The sequence below is a fragment of the Denticeps clupeoides genome, chromosome 7, assembly GCF_900700375.1.
Source record: "Denticeps clupeoides chromosome 7, fDenClu1.1, whole genome shotgun sequence".
Taxonomy (NCBI): Eukaryota; Metazoa; Chordata; class Actinopteri; order Clupeiformes; family Denticipitidae; genus Denticeps; species Denticeps clupeoides.
The window spans coordinates 10,567,112-10,584,317 of NC_041713.1; the positions used below are offsets into that span (position 1 = coordinate 10,567,112).

Below are 17,206 nucleotides of genomic sequence, written 5' to 3' on the forward strand. Positions count from 1 at the left end.
AACAAGATAGATTAAAATCTCAGTGAGCGATGTGCTGTCCAGAAGCGAATCTTGCCATGGCTTTATTACCTCAGATGTGTTTCTGTCTTGTACAGCTCTCTATAGGTCTGTCAACAGGTATTTAATAGGATTGAAGTTGATGCACTGACTGGGACATTGCTCTTCCTCTGCTTAAGTCGCATTTTGGTTGCGTGTGCTGTGGATCTGTGTCATCTTAATGGGTGACCTTCTGAAGATGATCCAGAGATGCATTGATTGTGAAATTGTAGGCCAATATAGGACAGGACAAATGTTCTTTCGTGCTGCAGCACATGTGTGCAGCACATGTGTGTAGGGCCAATGTATTGGTACATGGCAGTCAACAGGGACCAGACTGGCTGATACTTATATACAGTTGATAAATATTCGTCATTCGTCTTATCACGATACCCTGCTGACCACTACTGGCCACCAGGTACTGAACGGACTTGGCTTGTGATCTTTGATGGCGACTTGAGCTTAGTAGTAGTCTTTTTGTATATGCTGTTGTATTATTATATAACCTGCTGCAGTGCTGATGGTGTCCTTTTTCTGGCGGTCTGCCTTTTTGGGGGGAGGGGCACATTCCCGTTTATTTTCAGTTTCTTCTCGTTGAAGTCTTATGTTCACGTGCATCTGTGTTTTGCTTTCAGTTGTGCAGAGTGACATCGCCACGGATCCAGTGATAGCCATAGCACAGCCTCTGTCCTTGTGGTGCCCTTGTGGTGTCCTACACTGATGTTAATTGAAGGCAACACACTTTTGTGATTTTTCCATTATGTTCGACAATCTTGCTCATAATATTTGCTCGTGGATGGTTTGGTATTGTTTTCCATATTATAGGAAACCATTTTCAAATGTCACTGTTTTGTTGAAAATGACATTTCATTTTTTACATATATGCATGAATTCTCATGAATGTCAGCACATTGTATAGGCTTTTCACATATTGCTTTAGTCACCAGCTTTGCTGTGGAGCCCTTGGCATTCAGCTTTTGTCACAGAGGTAAAGCATTGCCTTGATCTCACAGCTCTGATTCACTGAGTTTAATGACAAACTCACAGTAGCATAACCAGCATGACCGCAGTCTGACATCAGCCTGTTGGGAGCCCAGAGGAAAAGCTCCCCACCCCCCAGTCAGCCACTCACCTGTGCATCTGTCTCTCAGACCAAGAGGCAAAAAAATTTGCATGGCGTTTTGATTTCACAAATGTTCCTCATGCAGATTTAAAATGAACTCTCACATTTCGTATCAACCATGGGCTGATGTTGGTAAGAGGACGGGGGTTAATGACACTGAACCGGCAGGTAAAGATGCAGTTAATGTTCCCTATACTTTACTAGGCTTTGTGTCTTGCCTTTTTTTTCTATCCTGAAATAAAAAAGATGTACAGCCCACCCTGCCTGGCGGCTCAGTCTAATGATATAGCTTTTGCTGTGGGCTTAATAAGGGATATTATGGTCTGTATTGTATATGTGGGAGTGAAGGTGTACAGCTGAGTGGTCTTTTTTGTGATAAAGGGCTTCAATAGTCAGGACAGTACTGAGTAGGCCCTCTGTGCCCCCCACGAGAAAGGAGATGGCTGGAGGGTATATAGGAGTTTGTTTTATAGCACTGTGGCTTGGCAAGAAATGCTGAGTGGTCACAAAATGTCAGCAAGGGCAATAGAAGCAGTTTATTGAAAACAATAACCCCCAAATTACCCCGGTGAGCAGTAAAAATCAGTTTCATCTGTCTTTTTGATTTGGACCTGTACAAACCAATGCCATAGACGCAAAAATACATTCATGAAAATGAATAAAATTCTGTTTTCTGCCTCTGCATTATAGCAACCATAGTGGGTTCAAATCTTAATCTTGCCATAATTAAAGAGAATTAAATTAAAAACGATTTTAGAAACAAATATGGAAAAGAGGCTCAGGCTGTAATTCTACGCTCGCACATAAGCACTGAATCCGTCAATGGAGATGCTTGTATTCACTTTGAAGGGCGCGATATTGTGTGCCACAGAGTGGAATTGTGGGTCAATCGTATTGTGCTGCTTGAAGCAGAATCTTGCTTATATAAGCTATTAATAAACTTTTTAAGCGCAGGCCAATCAAATCAAGCCTGAGCCATTTATGCAAATCACCCAGCGCAAAAGGATGTGTTGGCATGAGCAAATCAGACAAGCTCAACATCAAGTATTGACGCGATACGCACCCGTGAGCAAACAAAATATTAAATTGAATTAATCACAGCAAGATTTCTCTTTCTCTCTTTCTTATACACTTCGTGTTTTTCTAACTTCTTATCAGCCTTCCTCACACCCTTATTCCCACACACCATTCCCCCTCCCTCCCCTCATTCCTTCTTTCCTGACACAGCTTTATTCTTCCCTTATCCTTCTTAGTGATCTCGCCGCAAGGCCTTGCATCACTGCAGAAGGCCAACTCGTCCCCGGTTCATTAGCTGTGACTGTTCTCGGTTAAAGGAAGCCGTGTTTCCCCCTCCAGCAGTTTGCCTTTCTGTCCTCAACTCTCCTCTCTGATAAAGGGAGTTCTCATTACGTAACGGCCTCCATATTACTCACTACTTGGAGGCTGATGAGTCTGTTGTTGTTCGCCTGGCTTGATGGCACAAAAAGCTGTGATGAGCTTTTGGATAAGAGATTACAACCATAGACCTCGCTCTCTCTCACTGATTAACCATCACAGCATCCGTTGTATAATTATAATATATAGGAGTGATTGCTATGCCTTCTACCAGTACAAGATTGGAAATAGTGCATCTGCTTTAAAAAAAAAGAGAGTCATCCATGCCTCAGAACAAGGCTTTAGCTCACAAGCTGATAGCTCAAGAAGTGGCAGTAAACAAGTGAGACGTTCTGCAAGGGGAATGTCTGGGAGGGGGCATGTGAGCAACACAGCTCATCACCATGGCAACCACAGTAGAGAGAGGCTCGTGAAGAGGCAGCCATGAGGATGACATTGGCTGAAGTGGTGAATACTTAAGAGTGTGTGTAGGCAGACACTGTGTTTGTGTTTGTGTGTGTGTGTGTGTGTGTGTGTGTGTGTGTGTGTGTGTGTGCATATGTGTCAGTAAATATACAAATCAGCAGTAGTCAGAAAGGTAACCTGGAAGAGGTTTTTAGAGATGATTCATATATATTAAAGGTCCCGTATCAAAAATGTCCCTTTGTGAGATTATTTAAGATTAATACAGGTTTCCCTAGCATGTCTATGGTGATAGGTGTAAAGAGTGATTTGACCATTCTGCTTCACCGTTGAGAGAGTGGCAACTCAGATGGTCGGATCTGGAATTTGTCCCCTTTTGTCGTCATGCTTTTTCTGTCCAGAGAATTTCACACCCCTCCCCTAAAACATTATCTCCACTGACCGTCATGGCTGCCAAATGGGCGAAGCATTGCAGTTGCTCTGTGACTAGATGTAAAAATGAGCACCAAATTTTTTTTTTATTCTGTCACACGAGCCTCTGAACAACCAGCGGGTGGATAAATTTTTTTTCTGGAAGAATGCAGCGAACCTTCCGTCTGCGGCAAATATTGTGGTTAGTGAATGGTGTTGGTGACATAATTTCCACGAATATACGCTCACTTCTATAGGCTGCTCTCCTCCTCATCCCGCACCTTTATTCTCCACTCTCCTTTCAGAAAGAGACCTCAGGTATGGCATTAGACATTGACAACAAAAATGTGGCATTGGGAGTATATGGTCTATTGTTAATCTTTATGGATATGGTTGTGGATATCATATTACTTACGGAGTTTACGGAGTGTTTAAGGCCTTTTTTTCCTCTCAGCCCTTACCCATACTATACCCATCCCAACTGCTTCTTTGTTCCCAGCCTAAACCCCTTCCCTGCACCCCTTCCTCACCCCACACCTCCATATGGCCTTTTCTGTTCATCCCCTACAAACTGTCTGTGAGGCGGACCACCTGGCCTCCCTCCGCTGGAATGAAGAAATGAGCGTGGGGCTCCTCTGAAGCCGAGCCAGGCCAGTTCATTTCCGGATTAGTGCAGAAGCCCAGACTAAAATCACACAGAGGAGGTCTCTAACACAAGATTTAACAAAGTCAACATTATATGTCATTATTGAATGATTAGATAAGACAAATTCAGTACACACTATGCATTTGATTTTATGGGAATATGTTTTAAACGTAATTGATATTATTTATATATTTTTAGAAAAGGAAAATTGCTTTGTTTTACCATTCTACACATGGCAAATAACATTGTATTTATTTATTATTTGTTTTTATTCATTCATCAGTTCCATTTTAAAGTATTTTCAGAATATAACTTATTTTTCTATTTTTTAGTCCCTTCTCCTTGTCCTACCTTTAATTCTGCCAGACAGTCAGACAGACCCATTATCTTTTTTGCCCTCTTTCCTTTGTCATATTGACAGATGGCACACTTCCATTGAACCCTGACCCACCCTGGTCTCATCCTGTTTTATAAGTGGCTCAGCTGTAGTCTCATGAGGCCTTTTGGGCTTTGCTTCTTATTTGGAGGATGCACCCTCAAGTTGCATGAATTAAACAATGTGAAACATTCTGTCGCAGCCGTTAATGGCTGTCTGCTTCAATGCCATGGATCCATGTGACTGATTGATTGTTTGACCTGAGAGTGCTATTTTGGCTGGGAGGAGGTGCCGAGTCCTGGGTGATTGCTTTACTCTCTTGGGGAAAACAAAAACCCTTTGCAAAGTTCTAGATACATACAAAGAACCTTTCCTTGGACGTTTCTGTAAATGCAGGTCCTGTTGGTGTTTCTATTCCAATACTGAACTTCCAGTTTTGGGGTTCTTTGTAGCCCTTCAGTCCTTCTGCTTGTCTGTGTCCTGGCACCAGAACTGGATCTACCAACAGGCACCCACTGTTCAGAGGTGCCCATGGGAAGATGGCAAACCCAACAGGTCAGATCCAGTACCAATGAGCCTCCTGTTCTCTGCATCCCTGACCCAAATCACGTCTCTCAGGCTCTGGGCTGAGTCCAGAACCAGTGGGCCAGACCCTCAAAAGGGTACCGGCAGATCACAGGAAGCAGGAGAAGCACGAAGCAGGAACAAGACACAGAGAATAGCAAGTTAGACATTCAGGGCTTCTTCAAATAACCTAAATCTTTTAAGAGAATCTTTTTTTTTTTTTTTTTTTCACAAATGTATCCTGTGCATCCATATCCAATGGCATGAACAAAAAATAATGCTAACTTGGTTCCTAATTGAACCATAGCAACAGACCCTGTCATGGAACAAGAACGTGAGGAGAAACTAGAAACCCCGGTGCGAGGGATGGCAGTGGCCATTTATGGGAGTCATATTACCACGTCTCCGCGTTGCTCCCAGACACTAACATTTTCTGTGACGTGCGATGCTGTTGTTTTGGCATTCACAGTGTAAAACCAAGCAAGTGGAGCTGCCACAACAGCTTTAGATCAGACCCAGCAACTGCTCTGACTTCCTACTCCAGCATTCTGGCTTTACAGGGGATCAACCCAGAATTGGCACAATTCCTCCCCAATCTCAAGGAATTGAAGAGTGTTTTGGGGCATCTGATGTCCCACCAGTTACTCCAAGTCAGGTGGATGTCAGGTCCTAAAGAAGCTGTTGTGCATCTTTTCAGTCCTGGTGTGAGGGGATTTAAAGGTCCCCTATCATGAAATTTTCACTTATTACTATTTAATTATTTAACATTATTACAAGCCTGTCCATAGCCTGTCTATGGTCCTGCAGTGGCTAGAAATGGTGGTAGGTTTGAAGAGGGCTTTTGCTTAGACAGGCGGATCTGGAATTTCTCCCCTATGTTGTCATAAGGGGAAAGGTTACCTCCCGTTTCATGCTTTTTCCCACCCCTCCCCTAAAACATTATCTACACTGATCGCCATGGCTTCAAAAATGAGCACAAACGCGAGACTCTGAAGAAACAATGGGTTAATTAGATTTTTTCTGGAAAAACACAGACACAACTTCCTGTTTGGTGAATGGTGTTGATGACTTCTATAGGCCACTCTCCTCCTTGTCTCGCCCCTCTCCTTCTCATTAGCATTTAAAGCTACAAACAGATACAGTATTAGAAGACCACTTAGACCTATATAAAAGCAAAAAAAAAAAATCATAATTTTATTCATGCTGCATGTTGTTGTAATTTCTTTGTAATTATTTTTGTGTGAGAGATTATATTTGGTGACCATATGCACTGTCATATTACAATATGATGTATTTTGCCTTCTCCAATTGAAAAGTTGTCAAACATTCCAAAGTTTGATATAATGTTAATCACTCATGCAGCTCTGACAATTTGGCTGACTGCTGTTTGGGGTAGTCAGTTCATAAATAATTAAACAGTTCATGTCAGAAATGCAATGTATTGACTGCGAACGATTGATTGGTGTGTGATAGATTATGGCTGCTGTGGACACAGTGACATCTTGAGAAATCAATTGAGCTGAGCACCGAGGCATCAGGAGAAATGTCATATGGGACAATGGGGGGAAGTAATGGATGGATGGATGGATGAATGGTTAGCTACACTGAGTGAAGTGTGAATCTGAGCAGGATGGTACAGTAGGCTCTGTGCCTACACAGAAAACCTGGCCTGTCTGGAGCAATCATTCTCAAACCAGCAAAGTGCTAATCTGAAGAGACAGCGTATGCAGAGAAGGGGTGCAGGGTATTTTTAGGCCCATGCCCTCTGTAAGCAGGGCAAGTGGAAAAAAAAAAGGATTATCCCCCCCAAAAAGGACAGATCGCTAAGGGACTGATCTTTTTCCATTAAAATGTCTCTCACTTCATTTATCTTTCATACACCAGTGCTAGAGTGAGTCTGTACGGATATGGGATGTGTGGAAAATATTCCATCTTTTCTGGAATATTCCTAAAAGTGTGAAGACTGGTGTCGACATGTGTCGTCATGTGTGGGGGTGTTACACACTACATATAAATTATTATTACAGTTGGTGGCAGCTAATCAATTGTGTCTATCATATATGTTGACATTTTATAATGGTTTAAAAGCTAATTTTAACACATTTTGAACATATGTGTGTGTATATATACATATACTGTCTATATCTATCTATCTATCTATCTATCTATATATATATGTGTGTGTGTGTGTGTGTGTGTGTGTGTGTGTGTGTGTGTATTTTAGATCAACCAAGAGATTAATCACAGGATATTGACTCATTAATTGATAGGCATCATTTGTAGCAAATTTTCTGTCTTTCTGTGTGTGGGACCCAGGTGCAAAGAACCAACCATGGGTACAGATCCAGAGAAAGGGCTTCCGACTGGGGCTCAACGAATCCGACCTGGCCCTTTCTGCCATGCTCACCTCGTCCAGGAGCCAGTACGAGATCGGAGGTTTCCCTTACCCACTGGGCCTGGAGAACAATTCTACAGGTGAGAGAGAGCGGTTCGAATTAAGGTTGAATCCTGGGAGAAGTGAATATGCTTTGGGGTACAATCAATTGAATTCAGTTTCACTTTTGGCATCATCATGAAAAGTGCCACACTACAGTATATTTCACAAGAAAGAGAAGTCAACTTAAATTTCTAGAATTATTATAGCTTTTTAATTATTCATTTACATTTATAGCATTTATCAGACGCCCTTATCCAGAGCAACTTACAATCAGTAGTTACAGTGACAGTCCCCCCTGGAGCAATTTTAGGGTTAAGTGCCTTGTTCAGGGACTCAATGGTAGTAGGTGGGATTTGAACTTGGGTCTTCTGGTTCATAGGCGAGTGTGTTACTAGACTTCTACCACTCTATTATTCTATTACCTTGCTGGTTTAAAGTGAATATATGCCTTTTCCCTTTGGTCATCCTCATAATGCTTTCTTCATTCTCTCTGCTTTAGTATCTTATATGTGAAATGTTTCAAACAAAATTGATGAATGTTTCCTTTTTGAAGCATGATATACTCAATAGGACTTACTAATGAACAAGCCATATTTGTATGTATATTGTATGTGTAAGAATGGACATCACGGGAGCCTGCTTTTGCCTTGCGTAACAGATGTCTGCAGGGGGAAGTGTGACATTCCTGTGTCGATGGTTGTGCGTGAAGATTCGACACCTCTGTTTTACATGCCTTTTGTCTGACGGTTACGTGTGAAGTATCAGCCGTCAGGACCGCCCACCCTCTTTGTCTTCCCCAAATGGGAGGCACCGGGGGCGTGACATCAGAAACAACAGGTTCTGATTGGTCAGTGACAACTTCCTGTAGGCCAGTGACAACTTCCTGTAGGCCAGGGGTATAAAAGTCTGCTCACATGTGGAAAAAGGGACCTCTGAGCTTCTTGCTCAGGGGGTTTTCCATCGGAAGCCGGAAGGCTTCTGAGCCCTTCTCTCCCCCTCTCTTTCTCTTCTCCCTCTTTACTCTTTCTTCTCATTTTTATTTTCTCTGTAACCTTGGTACCTTTTTACATTCAATATTCACATGTAACTACAATAATGATTTACCGGTGTTAATAAATTAGAAACTGTTCATTTTTAACCTCTATTGAGCCATGCCTCTTTCTGCCAGGTAACATCAAATTGGAGTGGTTGAATACAGTGTCTTTGTGTGGAGGGAGAAAGAGTTTTTTTCTACACACTCTATTCTCTTCTCCCACACCACATGGTCTTCATTGTTTTTACATATGTATACATGTATTTGTTTATAATTTTTTTTGCTCAAATCTTTTAGACTCTGCCCCATCTTATATTCATGTTATTTAATCAGAATAAACCATGTGTTACAAAGAAATAACAAAGATCTCATTTTCACTTCTAGGCCCCAACAGCACTTGGGTGGAGCTGATGGCAGTAGCAGCAGTCTGCGCTCTTCTCTCAACGCATAACGGCACCACCGTCCCCGTGTCTGACCCCATCCACATCTCCATTCCCCTACCCCCTGACTCACCCCTCAAGATGGCCACTAGCGTCCCCGTGTGGCGTTATGAGGACAGGACGGGTAAGGTAGAGCCATAATCGATGGCTAAGATTTATTAGCATTTCCTCATCTCATTACTCCATTATAATATTAATAATTAGAGAAGGACATTCCTGCATGAAAGATCATAATAAGAAGGTTTGCTGTTTGCTTTTAATTGCCTTTTCAATTCATCTGGAATGATTCTTCATTGGAACTTTCAATACATGACTGGTTCTCACTGATAGTTAAAGTTATTGTAGCATTAAATGCAGAGATTAATGATGGCAACTGATTATGGGATTGAAAATATGCCATCACTACTGCCATGCACTAGTTCCACGTCTCTGTGGTGCGAGCTGGAAATAAAAGCAGATATTAAACCTGACCAAGAATAGTAAATCCCAGTATAAGCCTTTAAAGGAATATACGTGGCACTGGCTGGAGCGAGTGTGGCAGCGCGGTAGCCGTGATTCCGGCACACTGCTGCCTAGACGTTAGGTTTAATTTGCCAGGTCTGCATGGCTGCTTCCTCAGCTGAAAGGGCTGTTACACAACTCAGTGCATGGCTTGGCAGTGAGATGGAAGGAGGGGGGATGTGTAATGTCACACACAGAGAGAAAGAAAGAGAGCTAGAGACAGGGAGGAAGAGTTGGGAAGCAAAGGACGGAGTAAAAACACTATCACTGAGAAGGTTACTTATTTATTTTTTCTTAATTTGTGGTCTCTGCCCTCTGACAATTACACCACAGACAGAAAAGACAGCAAAGAAGAAAGGAAAAGCCTGCTGCTAATATATCAGGAAGGGCTTCATGCACTCTAAATGGAACTGGACTTCCCCACAGCGGCCATTGTTCCTCTGAGGCCACACGGAGCATTCACGTCTCATTTAAATGCCTGGCATTGCCTCCCTGAAAAAGCACACATTATGATTCAGCGCCGTGGCTGCTTTCATAGTCCTACACAACTCTTTGTACAGACTTGGAGGAGCGTTACAAAATAATTATGATAATATTAATTAAACACTGTCCCTCTCTCTTAGCTCTATTTTACACATTTGGTACATTCTGTACACTGAAAGACCTGTTTTATGGACACTGACATTTTAAATATTAAGTTTAGGGTCATGCAGTTTGGTAAATCATTGAGCTAAGGACACTTTGAAGGATTTGGCAGAACATTTGGTCTCAAGACATTTATCTGAATAATTTATTTGTAAGCATGTTTTAACTTGGCTGCTCGATTGACTATTAACCAGCGATGACAGCATTTACAGTGGAATCTGGATGTCCCCCATGTAAGGAACAGGTTTTGTTTTCGTGAATGGTGGAGTATTGAAGGGGGGCAACATGCATAAAGCAGCTGTTAGAGGCAGACCCCAAATAAACTGTCTCCCTGGCTACCCTCTCTGCTGTGGCCGGTGTTGTGGTCTTGTTTGGATATATAGAGGGACACTGCCTGGACTGGTTTTGTTGAGTTCAGCAAATTGTAATTCATTGAAAATTGGGTGACAGAAATATACATCAACAAAAGGTTGATGAGTGAGTGAGTGGCCTAAAAAATATCTGATGACTGAAGGTCATATGATAGAATGATATAGAAATATAGGATAAGCTTTTGATTAAAGAATGGAAATCTTTTACTTACTAATATTTTTAGAATACAAACAACATGTAAGAGTTCATTAATAAGATTTTTTCTAAATTGGGTGACAGAAATACACATCAAAAAAAGTTGATGAGTGAGTGAGTGGCCTATAAATATGATGACTGAAGGTCATATGATAGATAGATGGATCAGTTGATGTATGGTGGGTCTTTTATTGGTCTGCAGGGAAATTTCAGAAAACTATGCAAAAGATAATAATAGACTTTATATACACTTGCCACATATTTCTTTTTGTTGTTGTTTCCATGTTCTGGAATCAGGTCTCAAGGGGCTTACCATCTCAAGTCATAGTTCTGTGACAGCTCAATTAAGCAGGCTGTGAGCACGGTTTAATTACCTGCTTTCAAGCCGCCAGTCAGGATAAAATTTCAGACAGTCAGGCCGTAAATCGGTGTTTCTGTATGTTGTGTGTGTGTGTGGGTGGGCGGACAGAGCGTGCTGAGCAACATGTATTGTGTTACCTGTGACTGATGATGACTGTGTGCTGTCTAGTGAAGCAGCTGTGTTTAACTTTGATTTTGTGTGAAACAGGACTTAAATCTGACTAAATCTGTGTATGAAAAGTCGAAACCTGACTCAAGACCAGTGCCTCTCCCCAAGATGTTGGTCTGAACACCGTCATGTTATGTATATTACTGTGTTACAGTAAAAAGAAGTGTGTGGACCTGTGTCTTACACACATGCACACAGATGTAATGTAAAACCATTATTGTTTCTCTAAACTCCACCATGAACTATATGAACGAAGGCCCCCCCAGTGCCTGTTTGTTCTGGAGATGGATTATAGACAATGCAGGTTTTTGCTGGCCTTGCCAAGATGTATGGTCCTGGTCTGATGAAGGGGTGAGGGGCCTGGGAAAGCCCCGCGCTTCAGCCATGGACAAAAGTTGCAATGTCAAAGATAAAATATTGAAGTAACACCCCCATGTGGCCAAAGTTCGGAACAACCGTCATATGAAGACTTATTATTTCATCTTCACACAAATATATATTTTTTAGGCATTGTCATTTTGGGCGCGTTATGACTACCTTTGATTACTTTAAAAAGCCCACACCTGTATTAATTTCACATATTTAATCAACACTAGTATGTCCTGTAAATGAAGAAAGAATGCTTCTAATACTTTTGATTCCAAAACAAAACACTGGATTCATTCATCCTGCATTAAGGCCACCATCACCTCCAGATTTTAGGATTTTGCATGAGGAGTAGACACACAAGAGAATGTGGTTATGTTTGGGATACACCCAGCAATAGCTCTGATTCACCTCCTCTAGGGCCTGTAGGTCTGCTATTTTTCCACTGAAATCCACTCTACACTACGGTCACATCACTTTATTTAATGACCACACTGGAACCCTTGGTCTTTCGTGTCTAGATGATATCTCTGCTTTCCACAGGCATCTGGGTAAGAAGTGGAACAGGCTATATAAAGAAAGAAGGCTCCCAGATGACCTGGAATTTTGTGGCTCCACACTTAGGCTATTGGTTGGCGGCGTTCCCAGCTACTGCAGGTAAATTGGAACGCCGTAGAAGCATTCCTTCTAATCGAAATTAAAAGTCATGTTGTTTGTTATTGCCAAAGGGACAGATGTATTGCTCTATTTATGTCCAGTATATCAATCTCATTTATATATCAGGAGCGACGTCAATCAGAGTGTCTCCCATCATTAACAGAGAAATAATTGATGTGTGATAGGACATTTAACCAACTGTCCATTCATATGTTCAGGCACAGCTTTGAACCCCTCAGGACTTCGTGACATCACCACCTATCACACCATCTTCCTACTGGCCATCCTGGGCTCCATGGCCTTGCTGGTGCTTATTCTGCTCTGTCTGCTCCTTTACTACTGCAGGTGCACTGCTTTCTCCCAGAATATGACTGTTTTTTCCTAAATGGATTACACATATCTAAATTAGAATTTATGCAAAACACATGTAGTATAAGTGTTTGATTAAAGAATGGAAATCTTTTACTGTGAGATTTGAAGTATATACTATATTATCATTTTAAATATTTGTAATATTTTTAGATGTGTAAGAGTTAATAAAATGTCATTTTTTATGTATAGGCCTTTTTTATTACTTGTTTGTGTTTGTTTAAAACTAAACGGTTATCTTTTCTGCAGGAGGAGATGCTTGAAACCACGCCAGCAGCATCGAAAGACACACATGTCTGCTACTCTGGAGAGCTCCAAACGCGACCAGGGCACCTCCACCTCCCACCTCAACCTCATCAGTTGTAGCCATATGGAGACCATCTCCGCCATGGGTGACGGAGACGCCATCAAATCCAACCTCTCCTCTACCCGGGACCTTCACAGCTCGCGGGAGAACTTCTTCCAGAACGCTCCGTCTGCCGCGCAGAAGCTGCGCCACTCCAGGGTGAACACTGACACAATCACGCGGCGAGGGGGAGTAGAAAGCGACCGCGAGAGTTTCCAAATGAAGGTCGCCCGCTCTTCCAACAGCAGCAACACGGACCCGGCGCTTCTCCGCGACCACTATTCCCGCAACTACAGCTCAGGAGACGACACGGAGGAACGGCGCAGCCACGGGCACCTCCACCATCACAGTGCTAAGGACAACCAGGGTTACTCCTCTGACCCTCCTTCGCCTCCGCCCCTGATTGCGCCGTTCACCGGACCCTACCAGGACCTCGGTCGAGATGTCAATCCGCCTGAATATTCGGCCTCGCAGCCTCACGTCAGCCAGCCAGGTCTGCTCAACACCCAGCCAGGCCAACTAATCTTCTGCCACTCCATGGAGCAGATGAAGGACAGCATGTACCGGAGCGTGGTGCCAACACTGGTCATCCCGGCTCACTACATGCACCTCTCCTCAGAGCTGTCCGCCGTGGAGCAGGCCATGGAGAGGCAGCAGCAGCTGCAACACGACATGGAGGGCATCCAGGTGAGCTTGACCCTCCCTCGGCCAAGCGGCCAGAAGCAGCAGAGGCAAGATCAGCAGCACAAGCCGCAGAAAGACCCGGAGGGAGATGAGCGAGGGGGCGACGGCAAGGCTATGGAGCCCAACGGTCGCGACTGGGGTTCGGATCCCACCGCGGCCCCAGTTCGCATCCCGGTCCTGTTCAACGAGTCTACCATGGCGCAGATGAACGGTGAGCTCCAGGCGCTGACAGAAAACAAGCTTCTAGAACTCGGTGTGAAGCCACACCCCCGGGCGTGGTTTGTGTCCCTCGATGGCCGGTCCAACTCTCTGGTTCGCCACTCGTACATCGAGCTTGGCAGTGAGAACAACCTGCGAACGGCTCCTGCCACTGCCAGCGGGGGCCTGGAGCACAGGGGAGAATCCCGAGATGGGAAAGTCGGTCTGCGAAAGGGCGGCAAGGAGGAGGGAAGAACAAAGGAGGCCGGAGAACGGAAAGTCCACAGCAAGCTGTACTCCAAACTTCCCGTCATCGACAGCGCCGACCCTCCTAGCAGCAGCAGCGAGAGTCACGGCGCACTGTACTCGCCCGAGGACAACTCGCTCGCGCCGCTACTCGACGACTCCTCGGGGGCCAGGGGCGGCACCTTCCCTCGCCGCGGGCGCAGCCGTGACAACAGCGTCCGCAGCAGTGCCAGCGACGCTCACAGAGACTCCGTGACTAGTCCGGACGAGGACGAGAGTTATGCTGAGGACAAAGAGGACGACGGCGAAAATAAAAAGAGCCCATGGCAAAAACGGGAAGAACGGCCCCTCATGGTGTTCAATGTCAAGTAGGCAAGGACCTCGGGGAGACTCGTCCCACTCGTAACCGAAGGAGCGGAGCGTTGTTGGGGAATGAGGGACATCACTCCTATACCCTCAATTACGTTTCCCATCAACAATATCAAAGTGTGTCCCACAGGTGACTTATAGAGAGACAGAGTGAACCCGACAGACAAGAAACTCCCAAAAATAATGGGAAGTGATTGACAGCCAGGTTTCTGTTCTTAAATTGTTTGCTGTTGCCACTTTGTGAGCCAAGCATGGTTTTAGCTGTCGTACTGAAACCCATAACTCAGTTAGCACATGGCTGTGGTTTGTCCTCCACCGAACTGGGCCATGTGGGTCAAGACGATGAACAGCCACTCTGAATTATTTTTATTTCAAGAACTACCCTTCTAACTAAGGCACAATGGATGAGCCATATTGTACTGACATGCATTGGGAAGAAATCTACTAGCCTTGCGTAGGAATACCACTGCAATTCTATACATTGTGGAATGAGCCGTCAGAAGAATGAAGGGGTCTTCTAAGAAAAAAATATAGATCACTTTTTATACTTTTCAGGTGAAACCCTTCAGGAAGTGTTGCTTTGGAACAACCCCCGTCTTCACTATTATGCCACTACATCTAATTCTCCAAAGCTCGTTTTTAAAGGAAGGTCTCACTGAACCTTCAAGGGGATCCTCTTAAACTTGCATCAGGGCAAAGAGAAAACCTTTATTTTGCTGGCGTCCATTGTTTGCCTTGGTTTTCTAACCTGCAGACAAAAATACTTGAGTCACTAACACTCTATGTAGAGTTCAGGGCATCAGTGGAGGGCTTGTTACATTGTGCATGATAAATGGGCACCAGAGACATGTTATATGTAATAAAGCATATTTACTTTCTCTGGACACAGGTTAGTCAGGTTTATGGTTGGTGATTTTAATATACATATGGCCTTTCCATTGAAATCATCAGAACATTAGCATTGAAGTGGCATGGTTTAAACTGCCCATGAAGATTGACACGTGAAGATGTTTGATTATTTCTAGTAAACACTGAACCTTACATACATTTGCATAATAGCTCAGGACACAGCTTTGGGGAAAAAAAATTCTATTTTATTAATATACCTATTTCAGGCATCAAAGCATAAATATATTTATGAGCCCGCAGGTAAAAAAAAAAAAAATCCCTGCATTGTGGATGTAGGATATCTAAGCACTTGCATTTGATGTCTTGAAACCTATGGTATATTATATATTTGTTCTTTTCTCTTTTTTTTTAACCTGTTAGTATTTTGCAAGCACCTCTGTGGAATGTTGCCATATTAAAAAATCACTGCTGTAGACGAGCGAGACACAGTGACAAAATTATCCATTGTATGAAGGGAGGAACCACTACAGATATGGTAAGTGCTGGCCCCTAACGCACAGGTGACCAAGAGTCCAAGAGTGTCTTTCACCAAATCATTCCCATAAACACACACACACTTTTAAAGTGCCTTGTTCTGTCACACATAACGACAAGCACTTGAGGTTCGCCCGCGCACATAAGGCTTGTACATGGGCCAAATAGTGTTGCGTTGCCAGCTGCAGCGTATTTTCAGTCGGTTTACTGTCCTAAATGTTCAACATTCACCAGTTTCTATCTCAAGCATGGACAAAACCAAGATGCCCAAATGCTCGCAACCCTTGTGTTTTTTTTTCACCTTTTGTATGAAACCCTGTCTTTGTTAAGCACAAACATGCTCGATGAAATGCTCGCATTTGGTTGTTTGCCGTGCATTATTTCCAGCATTCAATATGAAGACCAGTGTGTAGTCACTAAAGACTATAAATGCTGTCTCTGAAACTAAAACATTCACTACAACTTTGACAATCAGACTATTTAAAATCAATAAGTTGCCCACTTCACTTTTGCACACCCTTACATGAAGAATATAGCATCGTCAGATTATAAATCCTGTAATACTTGTGGCATCATCGTGTGGACTCTCTCCTGGCTCTCCTCATTTTCTTAAAGAGGAGCCTGTAAGTTTCAGTCGTACACTGGCTCATGCGAGGAAAGCGCTTTCCAACCTGTCAGGGGTCTCAGTCGCAAAATTCAGTATAGTTCTATTCCTTTTTTTCCGTACTGTGGCCCGCACATTGATTATTATTTTTTTTTTCAATAAGCATGCTTGTTTTTTTCGAGCTCAATATGTAGACTGACGAATGGTCTGACTGACGCCGAGCCATGTGAATGGCGTTTAGAAATGCACTGTGAACGCCATAATCTGATCCACGTGCCAGAGGGGGTGTATGTCTTCCCCACAAGTATGCATGTTGATTGCGGCGTCCTCCTGAAGTGCAATAGACCACAGTACCTGCACAGTTACTGACAATGGATTACTACAACCAAGCAAAAAAAAAAAAAAAACGGGGGCTAGTAGGTGGCAAGACGTCTTCGGTGTACGACTCCGGCCTTCTCTCACATAGCTTTTGTCCCTCCTAGTTGAGCCAAATAAAAGCGAAGGTTGATTGTGGTTTGAATGATGGTTTGAGGTTGTGACTGATTTCTTTTGACGCGTAGTCACACGGACAGCTTCTTCACGTGAATGTTAGCAGAAGCCAGCGTTCTTTACCTTTTTTTTTTTTTTTTCTTTTAGCTGTAGATTTTGATAACACAGTTAGTGAGGTAATATATTTTATGCTTGACAGATTCCTTGTACTTTGGACCTTTTTTCAGTCTGAATATCTTATGCTTGTCATTAATAATGTTTCATTATAATTAAAGCATTTATTAAGTCACCCTCTGCCTTCTCGGTGTGTGTGTGTTTTTGTCTGTATGTGTGTGTGTTGTAATTGGTAGAGTGCACAGTCAAAATAAAACGTTTTTAACCTCCTGAATT

At 43.2% G+C, this 17,206-nt stretch overlaps 1 protein-coding gene across 1 annotated transcript in view; it reads left to right on the forward strand.

Annotated features, from left to right (window-relative positions):
* fam171a2a (family with sequence similarity 171 member A2a) overlaps nt 1-17,106 on the forward strand; it is a 38,525-nt gene extending 21,419 nt beyond the window's left edge. The window contains exons 4-8 of the mRNA XM_028987891.1: nt 7,270-7,428; nt 8,808-8,987; nt 12,015-12,128; nt 12,347-12,473; nt 12,747-17,106. Coding sequence (XP_028843724.1) covers nt 7,270-7,428; nt 8,808-8,987; nt 12,015-12,128; nt 12,347-12,473; nt 12,747-14,343 — 2,177 coding nt within the window. The 3' untranslated portion in view covers nt 14,344-17,106. The remainder of the gene's footprint in view (nt 1-7,269; nt 7,429-8,807; nt 8,988-12,014; nt 12,129-12,346; nt 12,474-12,746) is intronic.
* The last annotated feature ends 100 nt before the right edge of the window (nt 17,107-17,206 follow it).